We start from the raw sequence: 23,302 nt of genomic DNA, 5'->3' as shown, positions 1-23,302 counted from the left end.
TCTTCTTAAGATTTTCATATGGAGAACCTGTGATTGGCTCCAAGACTCTTAGACCCCATCTCCATGCTCTCATTCAGTATGTTACCCTGTCTAAAACACATTTTCAGATCATTTCCCTCAGTAGTAATTCTACCTCTGAGGAAATAATAAAAAATATGGACAAAGAGGCACAAAGATATTTATCACAATATTATTTATGATAATGAAAATGTATAAGAAACTTTACATCTAGCATCAATGAGAATGATAGTATAGGTATATTTCTGAATATTTCACAGGCAATGGAAAGCACCAAGTATTTTTAATTGTATAGAAATTGCTTATATAATTTGAAGAGGGAAATGTAGGATATTTCATGAAAGAATTACCTTAAGACCCTCATCCCCCATACATACATATGAAAGAAAATAGGACAAAATATTAGCATTAGATGGTAGATTATGTGTTCTTTTTATTTGAAGGATGAAGACTGGGCCTCACTTTTTAAGAGTTTCTTTCTCCTTCTATAGGCATAACTAACACAGGAAAAAGGCAATATTAAATATAAAAGATGATGTGCTGTAAGCCCTCAGGGAAGCTGGTGATGTTGGGGCTGGGGCAGTCTAGGAGGAGATATTAAAGAAATAGAATGTAAGCAGAACTTTCTAGAAATACAGGGGTCATGCAGAGGCAGGAAGTAGAACATAAATGTAGGATTGGCCTGCTCCTCCTTCTCTTTGTGTTCTCTATTCCAACTACATGCTTTATTTATGCATATACTTTCAAGTTGGTTATATAATTTGTTTTCAGTGGCCAAGACCTTTCTGTTTCTACCCCGCTGAGTGTGCAGTTGTCCCCTACTTATAAGAAATAGCCTAACTCTTCACGACTCCAACTTTGGTCTGCCAATTGGCTAATTCGTCATCACCCTGGGGGCTCCTTCACCCAGAATCAAAGGTCCCACTCCAGATGATGAAATCAAAATCTGCATTTTAACAAGACTCAGGTGCACATTGAAGCCTGCGAAATACTGGTATAGTAGGCAACACTGTCCGAAAGAACCTCAGTCCTCTGTTGGAGAGACAGCTGCCAGCATGGTTTTATAGCCAAGGGACTGACAAGGTCCTACCCAAATAAAATTTCCTACCATTACCCTATTATCCTCCTGTAAATATGCCATGATTACATTCACTCTTTAAGAGTGTGCTGATTAATTTGGGAGGACTGTATATTAGCCGACATTTGGGAAGGAATCTTTTTGCCAAGTTAACCACCGCCAATCCCTACATTGTGCAGTGCAAAAAAAAGGAATGAGGCACGGTTTTTTGGGTAAGCTCAGAGGAAATTACTGTCCAAGTTATGATGAAGCATAGAAATGGAGTGTTCTGGGTCCTCAGGCAGACGGAATGGAGCGCTATGAGAGCAGAGGACCATGTCCAGCAGGTGACGGGGGATCGAGGGCAGTGTCAATCAATGTCACGATTTTTTCTGTGTCAAATTATAGCTAGGGTGTGCCCTTCTCTCTTTGAGGCATTTTCTTCAGCCAGCATGGAATTTTGTTTGTTCCCAGCTGAATCTTGTTTCTAAATATCATTGACTATGAATTTAAAGTGAGAGAAAAGGTCTAGTGTTGATATTATTGGGTTAGGGGTGAGGTGCAGAGGCAAGGAGGAACAGGTGGCCAAAACCAAAAGCTCTATTCTGCTGTGAAATGGTGGTGGCCTACTTTTCATCAAGAGTGGTTTTCTTCTCAATGTTCATTGGGAAGTTGGCCTGAGTCACAATGAAATCCTTGAGGTTTTGTAAAGGAGGGACAGAGCTGCTGATTTTAAGTCCAACTTTTCTAGTTCCTCTTTTGGTTTTTAGAAACAAAGTTTGGTTTTCTGAGAGCAAGATGGTTCTTCTTTAGAGTTGTGACTGAAGGGGGAGTTAGGCAAAGGCAGAGATGGGCCAAAGGAAGCCGCAAGAGTAACTCAAAGGTCATGTCCTGTTCTTGTGACTTTTCTTCAAAAAATGTGTAAAGTTGAGACTCTGATAGGAGTAAAGAGTAAAACATGTTCACATCTGAAAACTAGAGGAAGAACCTCCATGACTGTGGCTACCAGTCCAAGTTTTCAGAGGTAGACGTCCCCACATTTCGTCATCTTACTTTGCTTCCTACTTAATGTGAAAAAGTGTAAGATCTCCCCCAACCAACTGGATCTATGGTGAATACTCGCTAGAGAAATGTATTATAGGCTGGGTGACAGGAAAGCTTATAAAGAAGGTGTGTGCTAGTTTCGCTGGATTATCTTCCCTTTTGCTATTTTCAGGCATTATTGTCTCGTTCTCTATTCACTTATCGTCTGAAGACACCACCAGGCTATAGCCGGCACTTTAGAACCAGCAGGTGACAGCCTCTCGGCATAGGAACCCTCCATAGAGGTGGGGCTGTGGCAGTGGAGTGTGGGTGCTAGAGGACAGGACCACGCTCAGAGCCTTCTATCTTCAAGTGTGCACCTTGAACTTAGAGCTTATTAATAACTTACCAACAATGCATGGAATAATCACTTTACTGTAGGGAACTCAGGCCTGGTGTCCAGGTTTGTATAAAGATACCTGAACGATGAGGTAGAGGGATTTTCTACAGGAACATTAACCACCCCCTTGTTTTTTCACTCCATATCCTCAAATTCAATAGGTATTTTTGTCCCACGTCCTTTTGCACTTTACATTATGGAGGTCTTAGATGATAATTTATGCTACGGTGCCTCGTAGATGAAGATGTCTCAATATATCTACTGAATCCAATGTAAGATTCAAATATTTTATGAAATATTGAAGTGAATGCACATCATACAATGAAAGTATTCCTATCTAGATGAAAAGTCATTTGGAAAGAAAGTGAAACAAAAAATGTAGTTTTATTTTGATGAGGATAATTCTTAAGAGACAGTTTTGTATAGAAAAAGTTAATGACTTTTGAGTGTGTGATTAAGATGTAAAAGTGTGGGTGGGGGGGTTTTAGCAACTAGTGAGTGGCCTAAATAATTTGCCTCTAAGATCCTTCTTACCCTGAGATTCTATGTTCTGCACATGTTGCTGAGTATCTAAAGCTACAGAGTACGCCACGGCTAACTCGGAATCCTGTATAGTATATCCACAGGAAAAGCACACCAAAGGATTTTCATGGGAGCTGTGAAAGCCATTTTAAAATTGGTTAATCAATAAATATTTATTGGGTATCAACTATATGCAAGACACTGTACCAAGAAGTTCAGAAGACTCAAAGGACAAGACTCCTTTCCCCTTAAGTTTTCAACATTGTATATTCTTACATTTCTGAGCTCTTCTTATGAAATCAGTCCCAGGAAATTTTCTTCTAAGAAACTCCTTAGAGTTAGAAGTAACCTTCTAGATAATCCCAAGAGTTCTTCCCCTCTAGGAAGGACTATACAGAGAGTCGACCAACATGCCATTATTAAAAAGACAAAACAAAACTCCTGGACCTATTCTAGCAAGGCAATACAGAAATGTCTACTTTACAAAATAATTTACACTATTTAATCAGGATACAAAGGAAGTATATCTGCAAGTAATTCTACCAGGACATGAAAAATAAGACTTTATGTTGGTAGTAGCATACACTGGTAGAATCACTTACATTATGCTATCAAGGAAAACTGACCATTGAGTGTTTCTCTTATTTGATTAGGATAGTGTTTCCTCAAATGTACTCTCCAGATCCTGCAGAGCGTGAATTGGTGATGGGGTGTGGCAAGTTCCACACATTGTTTCTGTGCTCTCAGTCCCAGTGCGGCAGGCAGTTTCCCTCCCCACATTCCTAAGCCTTGTCCCCAGGCTGCTAGTTAACTAGCCTGTCCTTCACACTTCCTGATTGTGTTCCACAGGCCGAGCTCTATTTACCTGGTAAAGACCAAAGAAAATGAAAAACAAAAGTAGGTACCAGTATTTACTAATTCTGAGATATATTCTACAATGATGGTTAGACTGGGTCAAAAAAACTAGCCCAGGATTTGGAGAGTAGATACAAAAAGAAAGAGAGATATGTGGTCTTATGATGTGAAAACGGTGTAACAGGAAAAAGGTAAATTGAAGGGAAGAAAGTCAGAGAAGAAAAGGTTTGGTTGGCAAGTGATCCATTAGGAGACGGAACAGAAGGGTGGGAAGAGAGGAAGACAAAATGAAGAAGGTAGACGTCAAGACTAGTGATGGCTGAAGATACCTTAGGATATAAAAAAAGTGTCAGAAAGTGGGAAAGATGAGCAAGAAAAAATAGGAAGCGAAATACAGAATAGCTGACAGAAGGAAAACACAGAAGGAAGCAAAGAAATGATAGAGTAAAGAGAGAAACAGTGGAAGATAAGAGATATCAAAAGAATATTAGGGAAAAAAAACTGACAAAGACTAACACAAGAAAAAAATATACAGTCATCTGGATTATACTGATATATCGATCTCCGTGCACAAAATGGAAAGTTCATCTGCCTTTCTGTCTTGCAAAACCAGAGAATTTTGCAAGTACGAACCTTTGAAAGAGAAAGGAAGAATCAGCAAACAAAGGGAAACTAACCCAGACAAATGGCTTCCAAGTTTCAAAGTGCTGGAGGTCATAGCCTTTCTGGTTATTTTGAAGGTCTGTGTTTGTGACAGTACTGAATCTAGAGGCCCAACCTCATCACCTGGGCCACTACTCCTATTGCTGGAATGGGGAAAAACTTAAGGATCACCAGCAAGGTCAGATACTTAACTGAGTCTGGCGGGGATTGGGGGGACGGTGTGGGAGGGGAAGAATGTTGGGGAACCACTGTAGAATATCAGGTATTTTCCTTCCCCAAAGAATGTTTGGTTGAGATAATCCCTAGGCCTGAAGTAGTAAGCAGTCTTGCACGTGGTCCTGTGGATTGGTCCCTAATTGAAGAGGATCAAATGGAGTGTGTTCATCTGCATTAAGTGGGTCTACATTTATACTCTGAAACTCTGCTCCAGTAGCTAACCTAGACAATGAGTTCGGACTTTCGGTAGGCATAATCGGCTCTTCATCAAATGGGTCTTGCCTTCCAATGCTAGAGGGAGTTCCAGTGCTGGAGGAGTGATACTTGGCTATTTTGGAGCCAAAGCATGGTAACTGTAGGATGCTTGATGGTCTTTGTTGCTGCCTTTCCCCCTCATTTCCTTGCATTTCACTTCGGATTCCTTCTGGCGGAGGGCCTTCATCAGGTGCGCCAATAACAAGCTGTTCTGGAGTAAGGTCAACAGTCCTTTCATTGAACTGGTTGCCTTCAAATATTGGTTCCAAAACCTCGTTCCCATCTCCAAGATCACTTGTGTGACAAGGTGTATTCTTCGACTGAAGGGAACTGGCCTCAGGAAAGGGCATAATTCCCCTCTGACTCAGTTGATTCTTCATAGAGCATGGTGTGTTTCTTCTCAGAGTAGACACATCATCTCTAAAAGAATTTGGGTTTTGACTTTCCCCAGGCAGTCTTTTCTCTGAGCTGTTTCTTTGGTCAGGCAGGTTGCTTGTAGGGGAGATGGTATGTCTTGCATGTTTAGTATGGCTATCTTCTGTGTACAGAGGGTTGGTATCTTGATTCTCCCCTGGTGCAAGACCAAAGGATGGAGTGTAGTCCTGGAGAGCAAGTGGATTGTCCTTGTGTCCTGTGGAGCCACCAGCACAGCAGGGACCTCTCTGGCTTAGGTGAAATACATGTGCTTCTTTTTGACCTGCTGGGTAACTTGGAGGAATTAAGTTTGGGGAAGCCGGATGTTCTCGCTCTGGTGGATTTAACCTGGTAATTTGCATGCCATAATTCAAATTCTCACCTTCATGCCATGTTGGATTTTTCTGAAGCCCAGCTGGGGAATTACTGGGATAGGGCTGGTTATCTTTCTGGTGTGGTGGACTAGGGGGCATTTTGTGTAAAGTTGTTGGCTGATCCCAGAAATTTCTGTTAAAATATGGCCTTCTTTCTTTCTGTCCTTGGGTTTGAATCTTGTGCTCCCAGGAGTTCCAAGAAGGAAACAGAGGGCTTTCTTCTTGTCCAACAGCATTATTAACATAATAGCCCCTGCTCTCCACAGGTGGTGGCACAGTGGGAGCTGTATTATAGGATGGAAAATTCTCATCTGGGTTCCAGGGGTAAAATTCACCATAAGGGAAATCCTCCCTGGGTTTTGATGGATTATCTAAGGAATAGGGAAGGTATTCCTTTGGTTGATTTGAGGTATATTGCTCACCTTCATAGTGCCTAACTGTTGGACCTTCTTTAAAGCTTGTTTCCTCCATACCCCATCTACTTTGTCCTGGGAAATGTTCATCTCCAGCTGGATCAACTGGGTCCTCTTCATTATAGGGGACGATTTCTTTCAGTTCTGGAGTATTTATGGGGTACAGCGAATTTCTGGGTTGCCCTATATTATTGGGAGAATCATCTCTTTCATCCCACGTATTGCTTCTAAGGTATGGTGCGTTTTCCCTGGGGTCATAAGAGTTATAGTCAGGGTAGTAAACACCTCCCCTAGAGCCATGGGACGGATGAGGTAAGTGTTCCTCCGGCCTCCCAGGGTCTTCCTTAAAAGATGGAGAGATTTCTTGGTGATTCCAAGTATTTCTTCCAGCAGGAAAATGTTCTCTTGCAGGGGAAGGAATTTCCTCAGGGTATGCAGGTTGATAGGTACTGTGCTTTAATTCTGGCTGGTTAGTTTCTGATTCATATGGGTTTCTTCTTGGCTCCAAAATAATCCCTTTGGGCAAATTCTGGTTTTGGGTTTGTCCATCAGAATTTGGGGCTCTACTGGAATCTCCTCTTGGGTAATAAGAGTTTTCACGTTGGTCAATAGAATTAAAATTTGGGACTAGCATGTTACTCTCAGGGTGAGGCATTTTATAGTTTGGTTCATTAACTCCATAATCTTGAGAGTTTCTCCAGGAACCAGATGGATCCCTTGTAGGAATGACTATTCTTTCTTTTGGACCTACTGGTTTCTCTCCTGGATTTTGGACTTTTTCATTGCGGACAACAGTACCATGTTTGGGACCCAGAGGAGGAATATTGGTCCCCACAGGGTGTTTATTTGGTCCCTGAGGCTTTCTTCTGATATTTCCCAGATTTGCTGCATAATTGGGAGAATTCCCTCTTGCAGTAGATGCATAAGCCCTGCGATAAATTGGATTTCCTGGACGAACTGCTTGCTTGCGTTCCAAAGCAAAGGAGTTCCACCGAGGACCCCTTTGAACCTGTTGATTTCGGTAAAAAGGCCCATTCTGTCTGTGCCCCATGATAGTACCAGTGGGACGCCATTGTCTCCCTGAAGGAAAATTTCGGATGTTAGGATTTGGATAATTTTCACGAATATTTGGCTGACTTGGTCCCCATGTGATTTGAGTTCTTGGTACTCCCTGGCCTGAAACATTAATGGTAGGGGGTGAGATAACCCCATTCTGAGCCGTGTTTGTACCAGGGCTGTTTCCTGTTGGGCTGGTGTCATTTCCACCCTGACTCCCTCCAGAACTGCGTGCATTTGGTTGAGTAGAATTAGTCTCAGGACCTGTTGAATTAGCTGAGGGCTCAGTGCCCGGACTCTCTGTTTTAGGAGGATCTTCTTCTTTGGGTTTTTCGAAATCTTGTTCAAACATCTCTTCTGAATAATAAGGAGGACGACCCCCAAATCCTTGATATCCAAAATATCCAAAGTAAGGATTCTGTAGGGAAAAAGATGGAAACTGGTAATTACTCTTTGTTTCCTACCATGTTGTTGCTCAGAATAATAGGGAAATTATCAACATGCTTCTTTTAAAACAGTTAGCTATGCTTTCTTTCTTGAAAGTTAATTCCACCTTGGTTTCCTTGACCCTAGTCCCTTCTTGTTCTGTCTTTGGGTACTCTTTCTGACTGTTAATGTCTCAGTTTTCTCTTCCTAGGCCTAGATCCTAAATCTGAGGGGGTTTTTGTTTTTGTTTTTGTTTTTTAAAGAATCCCATTTTCTACCCTTCCCATTCTTCTGTTCCCATTTTACACACCTCTTGAGCAATCTATGGCAGGCCAATTTGCTCAGTACAGATATATACCAGTGACTCCCAAAGCCACAAGTCTGGCCCATGACCCTTTCTCCTGAGGCTGAGGCAGCAAGACTTCATCACTAAAGATTTCATGGGCACCTCCAACTGAATGTAAGTTAAACCTAATACTCCCAAAACTTCCTTCTCCAATATTCTATACCTAAACAATATTCACTGCTATCTACCCAATTTTCCAGGTTTCTACTCTTCTCTAATTTCCTCCAGACAGTTAATAACCAAGTCCTATATTATCTAAACTTCCATTCTGTCCCTCCTCCTTTATCCCCAGTACCTTTGACTATTGCAATAGTTTTCTTACTGGTCACTCTGTGTGTAATTTTACTTTCTTCTAGTCTTGTCTCTCCACTGCCATCAGAACAGTAGAGCTTGGGGGTGGGGGTTGGTAGAACATCTATCACTTTCCTCTTTAAATATTGTCTAAAGTTGCCCTTACCTTTAACGATAGACTCTAAACCCCATTGCACAACATCAAAAGCAGGTCTAAAGAGTGGGGTTCTACACAGATATGGGTTAAAATCTCTGTTCCATCAGTATTAATAATATGACTCTGGGATAACCTCAATTTATGATAACCTCAGTTATTTGTAAACTCAAGATAATAATAGAATATCTACCTCATAAGTTGTCATGATGGTCAAAAGAGAAAACATCTGTCAATCTCAGTGCCTGGGACTTAGTAAGTACCTAACAAACGTTATACCTTGTAAAACACTGCTACCACCACGCTAATAATTTTTAAAAATCATCTGGCCCATGACTAATCCATCCAGCCTCATTTCCTCCCCCTTGTACTTTATGCGGTTGCAAATCTCAACTGTTACCTGCAACGCTGTTCACAATAGAACCTAAAGGTCTATCGACAGATGAATGGAAAAGGCATATGTGGTAAAGACACAGCGTGGAGTACTGTTAAGCTTTAAGAAAGAAGGAAACTTCAATATGGCAGAACATGGATGAACCTCAAGGACATTCTGCCAAGTGACATCCCAGGAGGAGGAAAACAGACTTTTTCATGCCTACGCTGACTGCCTGGGCCATTCTGCTTTATTTTCTCATACTATCTTTTTTTTTTTTTTTTTTTTAAAGATTTTATTTATTTATTTGACAGACAGAGATCACAAGTAGGCAGAGAGGCAGGCAGAGAGAGAGAGAGAGAGAGAGAGGGAAGCAGGCTTCCTGCGGAGCAGAGAGCCCGATGCGGGGCTCGATCCCAGGACCCTGAGATCATGACCCGAGCCGAAGGCAGCAGCCCAAACCACTGAGCCACCCAGGCGCCCCTCATACTATCTTTTGAAAATTTAAAGTCCCTGTTTCTGGGTTGCATACAATTATCTGAATCATTTTTATCTGGTAATTTTAATCTCTAAAGGAATTTTTATTTTACTTTTTAAACTTTTAAACTTTTTAAAACATTTTTAAAAGTTTTTTTATTTAAGTAATCTCTACATCCAACGTGGGGCTCAAACTCATGAACTTGAGATCAAGAGTCGCATGCTTTTCTGACTGAACCCGCCAGGTACACCTTTTTAAAAGCACCTTATGCCATTCTGACACAGTGATTTCCAGTGTCATTATTTTAACCCCCTCCTTGCTCCATTTCCCTTCCCTGGTCCCCTAGAGCCATTTCACTGAGGACGTATATATTTAGGGGAAAAAGAAAGTAAGTTCCAAGGGTGGAGTTCCATGCCAGAATCAAAAATGATTTTTGGGGCGCCTGGGTGGCTCAGTGGGTTAAGCCACTGCCTTCGGCTCAGGTCATGATCTCAGGGTCCTGGGATCGAGTCCCGAGTCGGGCTCTCTGCTCAGCAGGGAGCCTGCTTCCTCCTCTCTCTCTCTCTCTGCCTGCCTCTCTGCCTACTTGTGATCTCTCTCTGTCAAGTAAATAAATAAAATCTTTAAAAAAAATGATTTTTGATGACGCGGAGTATTTTCACAGTGTATATCACTCTGTGACATGCATTTGGCTCTTCTAGTGTGGTGTGGTAAAGAAGCCATTGGACAGGGTGTCAGAAGAGCTTGGGGTCCAGTTTATCCACTAACTCTGTGGGTGAAATTGACTCGTAATTTATCTTCTTTGGGTTTCAGCTTATTTGTACAATGAAGGAGTTAGATGATTACTTAATTCCCTTCTGGTGATAACTTTATAGGATGCAATTCCTTCCAGAGTCCAAAGACTCTGGGAACAAAGGTTTTAAGGTTAGTCTTCTTAGAGAGAGACAGAGAATAAAAGAGAGAAAGAGGGAAGGAGAGAGGGAGGGAGGGGGAGAGAGAGAGAGAAAGAGGGAAAGGGAGGGAGTTAGGGAGAAAGGGAGAGAGTTCAGGATGTATAGAAGAGAAATGATATATCACATTTATTTTTGTTACTGGATATTTTTCTTACATCATGGGCACTTGAGCTATAAATTCTTATGTTGAATTTTACTCTTTTTATTAGATAGGAATCAAAAAGCAGAGGCTAATGGATTGCAATTCCTAATGGGGAATGTAGCTTTACTTGTACTCACTCCTCCTTCTTCATTGCTGACTGGTGGACGTCCATAACCCGGGGGTACCCTCTGAAATGGGAAAGCATAATGAATGCAAGGGGAAACCATGTTCTGTGCTGCCATTTGTTTGCACGACTCATGGTGTCTTAAATTAGTTCAAGTCAATGATTTGGTGTTAGCATTGTTCGTTTTTAGCTTCTGAGACTTTAGCTCCCACAATCTTTTTATTATAATTATTAAAATTATAATCAATCAGTGAATACTGGTAAATACAAAGTTTTCAGCTGGATTCTAGATTATCCTACTCAGAATACCATGTGTGGCTGCATCTCCTAGCAGTCACCCCTTCACCCCCCAAACACACACACACACACACACACAGAGGAAGAGAGAGAGGGAGAGATTTGAGTGCTATTAGGATCTAAACATCCATATTAGAACATGTAATAATGGAGATTAAATAATGATGCTCTTTTTAGGGAGTCTATGTCACATTTTGGATGACAAACTGACAACAGCTTCTGGATTATTACTATACCTTTTTTATTTGAGTAAGGTTTATTTTCCTAATCAGACTTGGAGGCTGAGCATTTGCTCAGGGGAGGGTTTAGAAAATCGATCCACCTCCCACAGACCTTCAGGATGTCCTATGTGGATGAGATCATAGTTGAACACAAGAATCATGCTTATCTGCAATTCTTTTTTGCTTATCTGCTTTTTGAATCTTCACCTGGTACTGCCTTAGTTTCCTGAGTTCAGAATGACCAGTGAAAGGAAGTCACTCTTTTAAAGAAAAAAAAAAGTAAGGAACTCTTACTTCTTGAGTGAATTGTTCCTTATCAATAAAAAGGCCTCTTGCTTATAGAGTTATAGACAAGAAAAACCAATGCCATAGCTGAAAAAAAGTCATCAAATATTTGCTGCTTCTGTTAATTTAATAGCAATTGGGCTTTAAACTTTTCTTTAGTTCAGTTTATTTTGTGATTTGTATTTTTAATTCTTGTGATATAATTTCAATATTATGTTTTATTTTAATGAATTTTAAACTTTAAAGGACTCTCATAAATATTATTTTTCAAGATTCTTTATCCTGAAGCCTCTGTGGCTAGAAATAATAAGATATCATGAAAAAATCTTAGTCTAATCATAGCTCATGATTTTCAAACTCCATTTTGTCTCAATTTCCCCATGACATTCAATGAAATAATCTTTGTATTTTCTCATCTTTTAGGGAAGTGGGGAATAGTAGCAAAATAGCACGGTCCTTTAAAATCATTTCATTAACTAAGTTATTAGTGGTTGGTGATTTCAACTGTTCATGCCACCAATTTGCCCAAGTAAAAAATTCATTAAACCATTTTTCCCTACATGATTGCTGATGTGATGATTTTTTTCTCTCATGCTCTCCAGATAGCATTTCATTTAGGGAGTGTGAACTCATACTAGTTTGAGATATAACATGTTAATATTATTTTTCACTTCTAGTATAAAGAAAAAAAACTCACATGTGGGACTTGCCAGGGTGGTTGTTGATAGAGCCCATTGCTGAATGGTGGGAATAGCCCATTGCCGAATGGTGGGAATGCCTAAAGAGAAAGAAAGATTCATTCAGTGATGGGGACGCGAGAAAGATAAATGGAAAACAAGACAAACCTATTAAATACAAGGTACAGTGTTTGCTACTTGGGAGTCTGCATCTCCCTTTGCATTAAACTGTGATTTCCTTTTTTTTAGGGCTGAGATGGTAATAACAACAACCATTAGTATCAGCATCCGTGAACACTTCTGTTGTAGGTACTGTGCTATGCATTTTACTGAGGTAAGCTGATTGAATCCTCATATAAACAGAGAAGACACATGCCAAAGATGTAATTTCCTTTTCACAGAAGATTCTGGGGTTCAGAGAAGTTGAGTCATTTGCCCAGAATCTCTCAGTTGGTATATGATCCAGGAGGGTCTTTTTATTCAATGTTGTATTCTCTACATCTGTAATGGCATCTGATAATAAATATAGTGAATGTTAACTGACGAAGGGATAGCATTCTAGAAGCACCACACTGGATAATACCTTGAGAAATCATTTGCACATCTTCTCATTTTACATCAGGAATATTCACACCACACAGAAGTACTGGAAGCATTTTCACCTTTCAAGTATTTTGGGTTATCATAGCATAGATCTGGAAAGGACTTAGAGATTGTTTCTTTAGTCATGGGGAGCCTGGAGCCAGAAAGGTAAGGTGGCTACTCAAGATCATTCAACTAACAAGGGCTGGGGGTACAACTTGAATCTCTGTTCCCTGACTCATCTGTTAGTGCTCATGTTACAATACCATGCTGTCTCTGCGTTTTAAAAGGAGCCTCTAAGGCAACAGTATTTTGGTAAATTTTTTTTTAAATTAAAAAAAAGTGTGTGTGTGTGTGTGTGTGTGTGTGTGTGTGTGTGTGTGTGTTTAATAATCTGTGCACCAAATGTGGGGCTCAAACTCGTGACTGAGAGACCAAGAGTCACATGCTCTACGGACTGAGCCAGCTGGCCTCCCCTGTTTGGGTAATTTATTTTATTTTATTTTTTTATAAACATATAATGTATTTTTATCCCCAGGGGTACAGGTCTGTGAATCGCCAGGTTTACACACTTCACAGCACTCACCATAGCACATACCCTCCCCAATGTCCCTAACCCCACCCCCCTTGTTTGGGTAGTTTTTAATCACACAAAGACTGGAGGTAACCTGCAAGGCAATTTTCAATAGTTGGTTCAGGGTCACCTGAGAAAAATGTAAAAATGAACGATTTGATTTCACACATGGCAGTACCTGTATTGAGAAACATCGGACAAAGTGTGTATGTGGGGATGGTATGCTTCTCCAAAGCCCTCTGATGACATTTATTGACTCTGGTTTGGAATTTTGCAGTGCAAGCCTCACCTGAGGTGGCTGGGTTTCCTCTTCTGGCTGTGCTGGCGTAGGTGGTGGCTGCTTTAAAGGCCGCTTTGGCGGTGGCTTTTTTGGTTGAGGCTGGCTGGGTTTCTGAGTCTCTGGGACTTGATCAGTCTTGCTCTTTTGGCGTTTGGGTGCTGAAGGGGATGAGGGTTTCTGTGGGTGGCCCGTGTTGGGTGGCGGTTGAGGCCACATGGGCATCTGGTACTGTGGTAAGAACTGGGGCATGCCATTCCCATACAAGGGGCCCAGTTGTGCCATCTGCAAGGGTAGCAAAAAACGGTCAAATTGTAGGAGGGCCGAGGTTCCAGCTCTCCTCATCCACTAATGTTAGTCTCTAAAACTCAGACAAGGGTCTTCAAATTTCTATGAAACTTAACTCAACCATAGAAGCCTCAAGATCTTTAGCATTTCTTAAAAATGTTGCCTTGCAGAAATGAAACTCTGTCTTTTAGAAAACCAACCAACGAAACAAAGCAAAAGATAGGATAAGGTGAAAATGTTTCGTTTTAAGAGTTTGGCTGATAATTTTCTAACTCTGAAACACTGACTCACGTAAGTGTATGAGTCAGGTTACAGAGGAGTTGGCATCCAGTTCAAAACTCCCGTGACTTGTTACAGGCTGGAAAAGGAGAAAAAGCAAAAAGAAGATAAAGGAAGGGAAAGTGACAAAGAGAAAAAAAAACAACAACGAAAAAGAGAGTGATAGAATAAAAATTCCCTTTGTAAACATTCTTATATGGTGCCTGGTGAATTTTCATTAATTCCATCTGCATTATCACAATCTCCACAATTTCAAGGTTGGCAGGGAAGCAAAAGTAGTTCTAATCTGAAGAAGCTGATTTTTGAATTGACCTCCTACAATGTCAGTTCCCATTCAAACATTCCTGCTTTGGCTTAACACCAGTCTCTATGCCCAGTCTTCATTAATCAGTCTCTTGCTGTCTACTGGGTGATGGACACAAAGACAGCACAAACACCATATGGACTGATGGAAGGTGAAATTGTGAATCTTGCATTATGATGCAGAATTTCATGACCATTAACTTGGTGAAAATTTCAGATCACAGGCAAAGTCACTAAAACCGAGAATGAAAATTTGAAAGAGTTGGGCCAATCAATAGTTAGAGAGAAAATTGACCAGGATGATGATGGTAGGTAAGAAGCTTTCAAAGACAATGGCTTGAATAAAGGATTAAGAGAAAATTGAGGAAGTCCTTGATTTTTCCTTCCAATGGTTCTTAGGATCATCACAAAAGTCAAAAGTGACATATAATATTTTTTCAGAAAAACTATGCCAAAAAGATCCAATGGATACATGATTCATTATTAGTTGCTTCTGAGAATTAGCACTAGTGGTAATTTTAACTTAAACTTATTTTAAAAAGATAAAAACTTATTTCATAATTTTAGTGTTATCTTTCAAGATAATCCAAATAAAATTTACCCCCCCCACATACAACTGGAGTATTTACTATGCTATTTTTTGTCGTCATTATTTGTGAATGCATGTTGTGTGATCTTTTCCCAGAACTAGTTTCTCTTGGATATAAAGAATGTTGGTAATTAATAAATAATTTTTATTTATGTAAGAGAACAACAGTAAAGAATAAGAAGAAAATTTGGGGTGAGGAGAAAGATGAAATGATTTTCCCCTTTGAAACTCTTATCATGATTACATTACAATTAAAACATGTGGATAACTATTAGTATCTTTATTAGTTATGACAAACCTTATAATGTAATTATCCATATATAAACAAGAAATTGTCAGAAATAATACAAAGCAGAACTTACATGTGGGGCATTCATAAAGTTGAATTGACCATATCGCATCATCTGTGACCAAAGGAATGCAAAAGTACAAAGTGAAAACTTTTTATCTAATCAATCTACAAATCACCAGAAATAAGATGAATTTCTGGTTTTAACATATAACAGTCATAATGTCTTTTACTAGTTATGCATGAATTTAAAATAAGTATGCAATTAAAACCCTAGGTCACTTTAATTTTTAAGTCAGAATTTTATTTTGAGAAGAATTGATAAAGGATAATCGAGAACAAAAATCTTGTGTACTTTGAAGTTTTTCAATGTTCTACTCAACGTTTGATGTTTGGAATTTGAGAATGTGCTAATTCTATGAAAAGATGATTCTCCTTTCTGATGTGTATTGAATTTGACTAATGGTCTTGGCTAAGAGTCATGTAGAAGATACTATATGCTTATGTGTTTACCTTCTAAAAACCCTTGGTACAAATGTCTACCTTTGCTAGCTTAAAAACTTAACGAAGAAGCTAACATTAACTATACATGGACCCAAATTCACATTTACCTTGAAAGTGAGTAGGTGGTATGAAGCTGGGGAAATTACTACTTTGCCTTGATTTGAAGGTTTGTCTTTCAAATTTCCCTCCCTCTGTTTCTTTCATAAGAAATTTTATATATCATAAAGTTTTCCCTTTTTTTAATGGACTCTCCGGGGAGGGCTTAGGAAAACTTCTCCCCAGGGACTTAATATACATACCTCCTCACTTTTACTGCTAAATCCAGGCATTCGGGGCATTTGCATCTGGAAGTAAGAAAATACTGGTGTCAAATTCAGAACATCACTTGAAGTGGACCCAGTAATTATTTCTAAGCTATGCAACAATAGAACACAAAGAAAAGTCCTAAATTTTGTTTTTTTTTTAAAAGATTTTACTTGTTTATTTGACACACACACACAGAGATCACAAGTAGACAGAGAGGCAGGCAGACAGAGAACGAGAGGGAGAAGCAGACTTCCCGCTGAGCAGAGAGTCTGACAATCCCAGGAGGCTGAGATCATGACCCAAGCCAAAGGCAGAGGCTCCACCCACTGAGCCACCCAAGTGCCCCCTAAAATTTTCTTTGATACTCACTGGCATAGCAACAGAATTACCAAGCAGACCTAGAAAGACCAGGAGAATCTTCATTTTTCCACTTGGTACCTGGAATATAAAACTGGATTTTATTTTTGGACTGTGAAATGATTCTGCTGGTGACATTTTGCCCAACTGTCTGTCGAGGAGAGCACACAGAAATAGACCGTAATGGGGGCCTTGGCCACCGTTTTTGCTTTACAGTAAGAAACTGCTAGTTACTACCTGGTACTGTCCTAAACTGTGAAAAGTGTCAGATTAAACAGGAAAGATAAAAATGAGGTAGAGAGAGAGAGAAGATTGATACTTGAGAAGATGGGAGATGGTTTATATCACTGGAATGTGACATTAGAAACTAGGAATTTACCTGAAAATAGGAATATTGATGATTTTGCTAGGCTGGTTTAGAACAGCATAGTAATGTCTGATTATAATCACCATTCAGAATAATCTCAGTTTCAGTGAGTGTGCAATCCAAAATCAGTACCTTGAGATACTTTCTAAGGTGCCATAGACAACATTCCATTATACAGAGGCTAATTAAAAAAGCTAGAATATTCCAGAATCCTATCCTTTTATTCTTTCCTCTATTGTTTTTATTATTATTATTGCTTTTATTATTATTATTTTATCTTTAAAATATCACTTCTGCTCAAGGGCTGGTCAGAGAAATAGAAAAATATAGGCAAAGGTATATTTATATCTTTGTTAGATACTTTAAACACATAGAAGAAAAGACTGAAGACTGTAGACTTACATGTGAAGGTTGAGAATGTTTTCATGGATTTCGTTTATCCCACTCTAGTTAATTATGCAAGCCTGTGTAATTAAGACTTGTAGTTATATCTTTGAACAAGGGTTTGTTTTTTTTTTTAAGCATTTACTTGTATAATTCCTTAAGAAAACTCCGTTCCATTTGCATATACAATAGAGGAAATGATGGTTTTAATCAGAATGAATTATTTCCATGGTACATCAGTTACAATACAATTCCTAGCATAGTAACTAGCATGTAGACACCAGTGGTAGCTCAGTCTTTTTTGTTCCTCTTTCCTTTTTCTGGGCTTGAAATGCATCTAGCAGTATTTTGAGACAATGCTTGCCCTTCTGTTTGCTTCCCATAGGAGCAATATAATTAAAGGACACTTCAGTATTTTCCTAAATTTTAGGGGTAATCAATTACCTTTTATATATCAGAGGAATTGGGAGAGTCTAAAGTCTCTCTAAAGAGAGTCTTTACTTTCTTTAAACAAAGAAAGTAGTAACATGTAAATGCCTTTCCAGTTAATTAAAGATTTTCAGAGTCATGATATTATAGAAAATTAAAAATAACAACTGACGCTAGTGTCTTCAGTATAGGCTCACCAGAACACAAGAAAGCTAATAAAGAGAATATTGGTGAATGCTTTCTTTTCTAAATCTACTTTCTAAGATTGTGGCCCAAGATTTTGGGGGGAACTGTTAGATATTTAATTTCTTACCTAATCTTGTCTAATCATCCATTTAATCTCTATAGCAGCTGTCACTGAGATTTTTGATAATGTCACACACTTAAGCAAGAAGATGTAGCTTTTTACTTTGCCAATACAAAATGCCACTCATTTTCTCTTTTTGTGAAATTAATATATTATATTGGATGACTGATAGTTTCCTTCCATCTCAAAGGTTCATTATTGGATGAAAGTCTATGATTAACTCTTTCTTTTTTAACTGAAAACGCACATTGTGGTGGCTGTGGAGTACAAAGACTATATAAGTTCTTACTTCTTCATCTTATCTTTGTTTCTTCTGACATACTTAGTAGTGTCTTACCCTCTTAATTGTACTTCTGGCTGTATTTAGTTGATATGTGACCTGTAGGTATTATAAAAAGTGAATAAAAATACTCACCAAGTTATCTAGCTTAGGAAGAGAGGCTCCATGCCTCAGTGCCTCAGTGGCAGCATGTTTTCACCAAAATTTTGAAAAACACAGATTTGGCATGAGAAGAAACTCAAATATAGAAATGAAGCAAATAAACGAAATGAATAACAAAAATTCAGCTCTAAGGCAGCGCATGTCATGTTAATTATTTTATCCAATTTTTTAATTTTACCCAATCCAAAATAAATCAAATTTTAATTGGATTAAATCCAAAAATTAAATCTAAAATCCATTATTAAATCCAAAATATTGGATTTAATTTGGATTATTAAATCCAAAATCCAAAATAATTATACAATCCAAAATATTATTAAATCCAAATTAAAAATTATTTTATCCAATCATAGCCTTATTAGAGGGACTTCAAGCTGAATCTTCTGTTGTGTTAAGAGAAGGGTAAAAGCTAACTTAGAGAGAAAATGACCCAGGAATGGTATTTTTGAGATACTTCTAATGCAGTATTGATTAAACTTGATTGCTCTATAGGGAGATGTACAAAAACATAATATTAAATGAGATCTAAGTAGCTTGGAAGAAAAATTAGAAGAAAACAATCCCCCAAATAAACCCAGTTTAAAGTTTTATCGGAAGGTCAGTATGCAAACAGTGACTATATAACCAACATCAGAGAATGCAGTAAGGAAGTCAACCAATATCTATGAATTAAGTTCATTTTTTGGCACTATATTAGTTATGCTGATAATCTCTAATACTCACCCAATTTCAGTTAGTAGCTCCAATATAGAACAAATAAGTTTTACTTGAACTTTGTTAGCCTGTCTTTGAAATATATTCTTACTTTCTACAGTGGAAATAACACAAGTTGCTGAAGCCAAGGAGATCTCAAGGAGCAAGACACGTTTATTTCTTAATAATAAAACAAAAATTCTTCACGAAGATGTCATGTTGTGTAACAAAAAGGCTTAAAATTAAAAAATTCCTCCTGTAAGAAAGTTTGGGATAGCAAGGTCACATTTAAGCTCTGTTGCAGACCTGCACAACCAATCAGCTTTGAGAAAAATGGTTTTGCTATCACAAGAGTTTAAGGTTAAAAAAACACATCCAATGTAAACTTATAATGTGTTATTACCGGAGCTGTCAAATCAAGTCTCTTATTATGTATAATAACAGTCCAGGAAAATGAGCTTACAGCTGTAAGTTTTGGAAGATGCTTTCCTTGATGAATTTGGAGTTTTTCAAGTATAGAAACTTTGTTTTTGCAAAGATATTTAGGGAACAAAAGTGAAAATTAACTATATCCTATTGTGATAAATCATGGACTATCATCGAAATGCAGGCCAACATATACTATAATTAAATATATTTAATTAATATTTATTTGGTACATAATTAAAATGAGCTGTAATGTTATCTCCACAGACAACTCAGGGACTTCCTTTGGTTTGTATTACATAAGGCTACCAAGACATAATATACTAAGACATACGAAGACGTCTTTTTTTTTTTTTTTTAACATTTTATTTACTTATTTGACAGACAGAGATCACAAGCAGGCAGAGAGGCAGGCAGAGAGAGAGAGAGAGAGAGAGAGGAGGAAGGAAGCTCCCTGCTGAGCAGAGAGCCCCGATGCGGGGCTGGATCCCAGGACCCTGAGATCATGACCTGAACTGAAGGCAGAGGCTTACCCCACTGAGCCACCCAGCTGCACCCCCCTTTTTTTTAAATTAGATTTTTAAAAGAATTTTTAATTAACATATAATGTATTATTAGCCCCAGGGGCACAGGTCTGTGAATCATCAGGCTTACACATTTCACAGCACTCACTATAGCACATACCCTCCCCAGTGTCCATAACCCAATCCCCCTATCCCTTGCTCTGCTCCCCCCAGCAACCCTCAGTTTGTTTTGTGAGATTGAGAGTCTCTTATGGTTTGGAGACACTGGAGTTTTGATGTTGGCCTGAGCCATTTAGGTTATTTTGAATTGCCACTAAACTTTACTTTTTAATCTTTATTTATTTATTTATTTATTTATTTTTATAATTTTTTATTTTTTATAAACATATATTTTTATCCCCAGGGGTACAGGTCTGTGAATCGCCAGGTTTACACACTTCACAGCACTCACCAAAGCACAGACCCTCCCCAATGTCCATAATACCACCCCCTTCTCCCAAACCCCCTCCCCCCAGCAACCCTCAGTTTGTTTTGTGAGATTAAGAGTCACTTATGGTTTGTCTCCCTCCCAATCCCATCTTGTTTCATTGATTCTTCTCCTACCCATTTAAGCCCCCATGTTGCATCACCACTTCCTCATATCAGGGAGAGAACCTAGATGTACTTTTTTATTTTTTTAAGTAAGATCTAGGCCCAGTGTGGGGCTTGAACTCGTGACCCTGAGATCAGGAGTTACATGTTTCACCGACTGAGCCAGGCAGGTACTCCTACTTTTGACCACTTTCTTTAGTTACCCTAGTTCCCTCTGCCACAAGGTTGATTAGTGACCATGAGATAATTCATGTCTTAAATATTCAGCTGAGCTACTGAATGGGTGAATTCTTAGTAGTGGTGGGTAGGATGGAGAAAAAATCAAGTCTCTTTTTTCTTTCAAAACACTGAAAAAGTGCTTAACTTGATAAAATATTTTGAAACCAGTCATTTGTGAACTTTCCCTTTGACTCTGGTCATCTCTGCTGATTTTATAAAAAAAAATTTCCCCTTCAGACAATTACTACTACTAGTAAACATGTTAATGGTATGACTTTTAAAAAATTTAAGCATCTCTCCTTTCTTTTTCCTCTGTTTCCCCTCTTGTCCATAAGACAAGTCTTAACCTCTTAACTGGGATCTGTAAATGTATGAAATTGTGTGTTTGGGTGTAAATGCTTTTTTTTTTTTTTTTTTCCGTAAAGGAGAACCCCTATCCTCCATTGGTCTCTGACCTCCAAACTGTTGTTTTGTTTTGCCTCCAATTATTAAGATTCTCTCATTGTCCTAGATGTGAAGCCAGTAAGAACAGAAAAGTCTTTTGGTTTCTTACTGTAGATATGGTAAAAAGAGGCCAGGCTTTGGAGTTGGCAGGCCTGAGTTTAAACCTTCCACAAATATCCAATTGTTAGTTTCTCCATTTAGCAAAATGGGGACAATATGTTTCTTCTAAGAAGTAATTAAATAATGCATGCAAAGGGCCTAGTGCTTAGTAGGCACAGAATGATGATCAGTGACTGATAAGTACATGGTTCCACATTACACTTTGTAATGATTTATTTTATCTTATTTATCTTGTTTTAATTCTACTATCATTAACACTAACCTTGTAATGATTTACTAAGGACTCAAGGACTAAAGGCAGTCGGAGTTCTCATAGAAAATAGATCGTCCTCTAAGCACAACCATGGACCTGAAGTTCTATGAATTATTATTAGTAGAACATTCTAACAGTGAAGGATTAGTGAATGAAACACTTGAGATAAATAGAGCTTTAGACGTTTGTTACTGGTATTCATAACCTTGACTTCTCTCTGGATTGGCTCCTATAGCATACACACAGGCTCTAAACATGAGACACTCTTCTGTCACAGCAGAAGAGGAGTTGCTGTTGAACTCTTTTTTTTTTTTTTAAAGATTTTATTTATTCATTTAGCAGACAGAGAGCACAAGTAAGCAGAGAGGCAGGCAGAGAGAGAGAGGGGGAAGCAGGCTCCCCGTGGATCAGAGAGCCTGATGCAGGGCTCGATCCCAGGACCCTGAGATCATGACCCAAGCTGAAGGCAGAGGCTTTAAGCCACTGAGCGACCCAGGAGCCCCTGAACTCTTGCAGATTAAATGGCTGATAGAGTTTTATTCTATAAACATTTCATGAGTGGCCTCTTCATGGGAAGCCCCGGCTTAGGTGCCCACGCTTCCCACACAAGAAACCAGGGTAGGAAATTTTCCCAGTCAAAACTCAGCATCGAGTCCAAACTTCCGACTTCTATGACTTTGTTTTAAAAAAAATTGGTCAAGTGAATTAAATCTTTTCTTTTTTTAGAGATTGTATTTATTTATTTGCCAGAGATAGAGAAAGAGTGAGCAAGCACAAGCAGGGGGAGCAGAGGGAGAGTGAGGTTCCCCGCAGAGCTGGGTGCCCGATGTGGAATTCGATCCCAGGACCCTGGGATCATGACTTGGGCCGAAGGCAGCCACTTAACTGACTGAGCCACCCATGTGTCCCTGAATTAATCTAATTAAGCTTTAGTTTCTTCATTGGTAAGGTGGAAGCTAATAACAGTATTTCCTTCATTAGTTTGTTAAGAATTCAATGAGATAATTCCTTGGAAGTTCAAAGCATAGGGGATTCTGGGTGATTCAGTCATTAAGCGTCTGCCTTCGGTGGTCATGATCCCAGGGTCCTGGGATGGAGCCCTGCATGGGGCTTAAGTCTGCTTCTCCCTCTCACACTCCCCCTGCTTGTGTTTCCTCTCTCTCTGTCAATAATAAATTTTAAAAAATCTTTAAAGTTCATAGCATATAGCTCAAATAAATCTGATAAGTAGATAGATGTTACCCACGATCATGATTAGAGCTTGCTTAATACCTGCTTTAATACCGACCACTGATACATTTCTTGGACTTTCTGAGGCATATTTCACCTCACGAGGCTTATTCATTAAAAAACAAAGCAAAAGTGGAAAACAAATACGCCCCCTCCCTACCCTTGCCCCCCCCCCCAGAGCAACCAAACATACATAAATAAATATAGAAAAAAAAATGGGATCGTAAAGTTGACCAGATTTATCCCGTCGAAGTGCAGCTTTTGGCCTTCACGTACAGGAGTTATTCTGTGATTATCCGTGAGTTCCTGCTGGTGGGTGCCTATTTATTTGGACCACACTCCGAGGTAGTGTTTACTTCTTGGAACTCTAAGTCATAACTGTCTTGTATGTACTCAAGATCAGTTTTAAAATGATTCAGAATCTCGGGGAGACTATCTGGAGAAGAAAATGTAACCCACTGGCTAAGAACACAGGCCTCGGGGTTCAAAATA

At 38.9% G+C, this 23,302-nt stretch overlaps 1 protein-coding gene across 1 annotated transcript; it reads right to left on the bottom strand.

Annotated features, from left to right (window-relative positions):
* Nucleotides 1–4,840: 4,840 nt before the first annotated feature.
* On the bottom strand, nt 4,841–18,313 carry ENAM (enamelin). The gene is made up of 8 exons (XM_059396719.1): nt 18,284–18,313; nt 16,394–16,462; nt 16,018–16,062; nt 15,288–15,329; nt 13,479–13,751; nt 12,054–12,134; nt 10,567–10,617; nt 4,841–7,684 (listed from the first exon to the last, which is right to left on the bottom strand). Exons 2-8 carry the CDS (start codon nt 16,445–16,447, stop codon nt 4,841–4,843), a joined length of 3,390 nt encoding a protein of 1,129 aa, XP_059252702.1. The 5' UTR covers nt 16,448–16,462; nt 18,284–18,313.
* Between the last annotated feature and the right edge of the window lie 4,989 nt (nt 18,314–23,302).

The sequence above is a fragment of the Mustela nigripes genome, chromosome 1 (genome assembly GCF_022355385.1).
Source record: "Mustela nigripes isolate SB6536 chromosome 1, MUSNIG.SB6536, whole genome shotgun sequence".
Taxonomy (NCBI): Eukaryota; Metazoa; Chordata; class Mammalia; order Carnivora; family Mustelidae; genus Mustela; species Mustela nigripes.
This window is presented reverse-complemented; position numbering and strand designations above follow the sequence as displayed.

What these genes read in the sequence shown, in the direction of transcription:
- ENAM (XM_059396719.1), bottom strand. Translation starts at nt 16,447, where the DNA reads ATGAAGATTCTCCTGGTCTTTCTAGGTCTGCTTGGTAATTCTGTTGCT. An exon ending in CACCCTGGCAAGTCCCACAT is followed by an intron (nt 10,618 to 12,053) that starts GTGAGTTTTTTT and finishes TTCCCATTTCAG; the next exon opens with AGGGTACCCCCGGGTTATGG. An exon ending in TCAGCAATGAAGAAGGAGGA is followed by an intron (nt 7,685 to 10,566) that starts GTGAGTACAAGT and finishes TTTTCCCTACAG; the next exon opens with AATCCTTACTTTGGATATTT.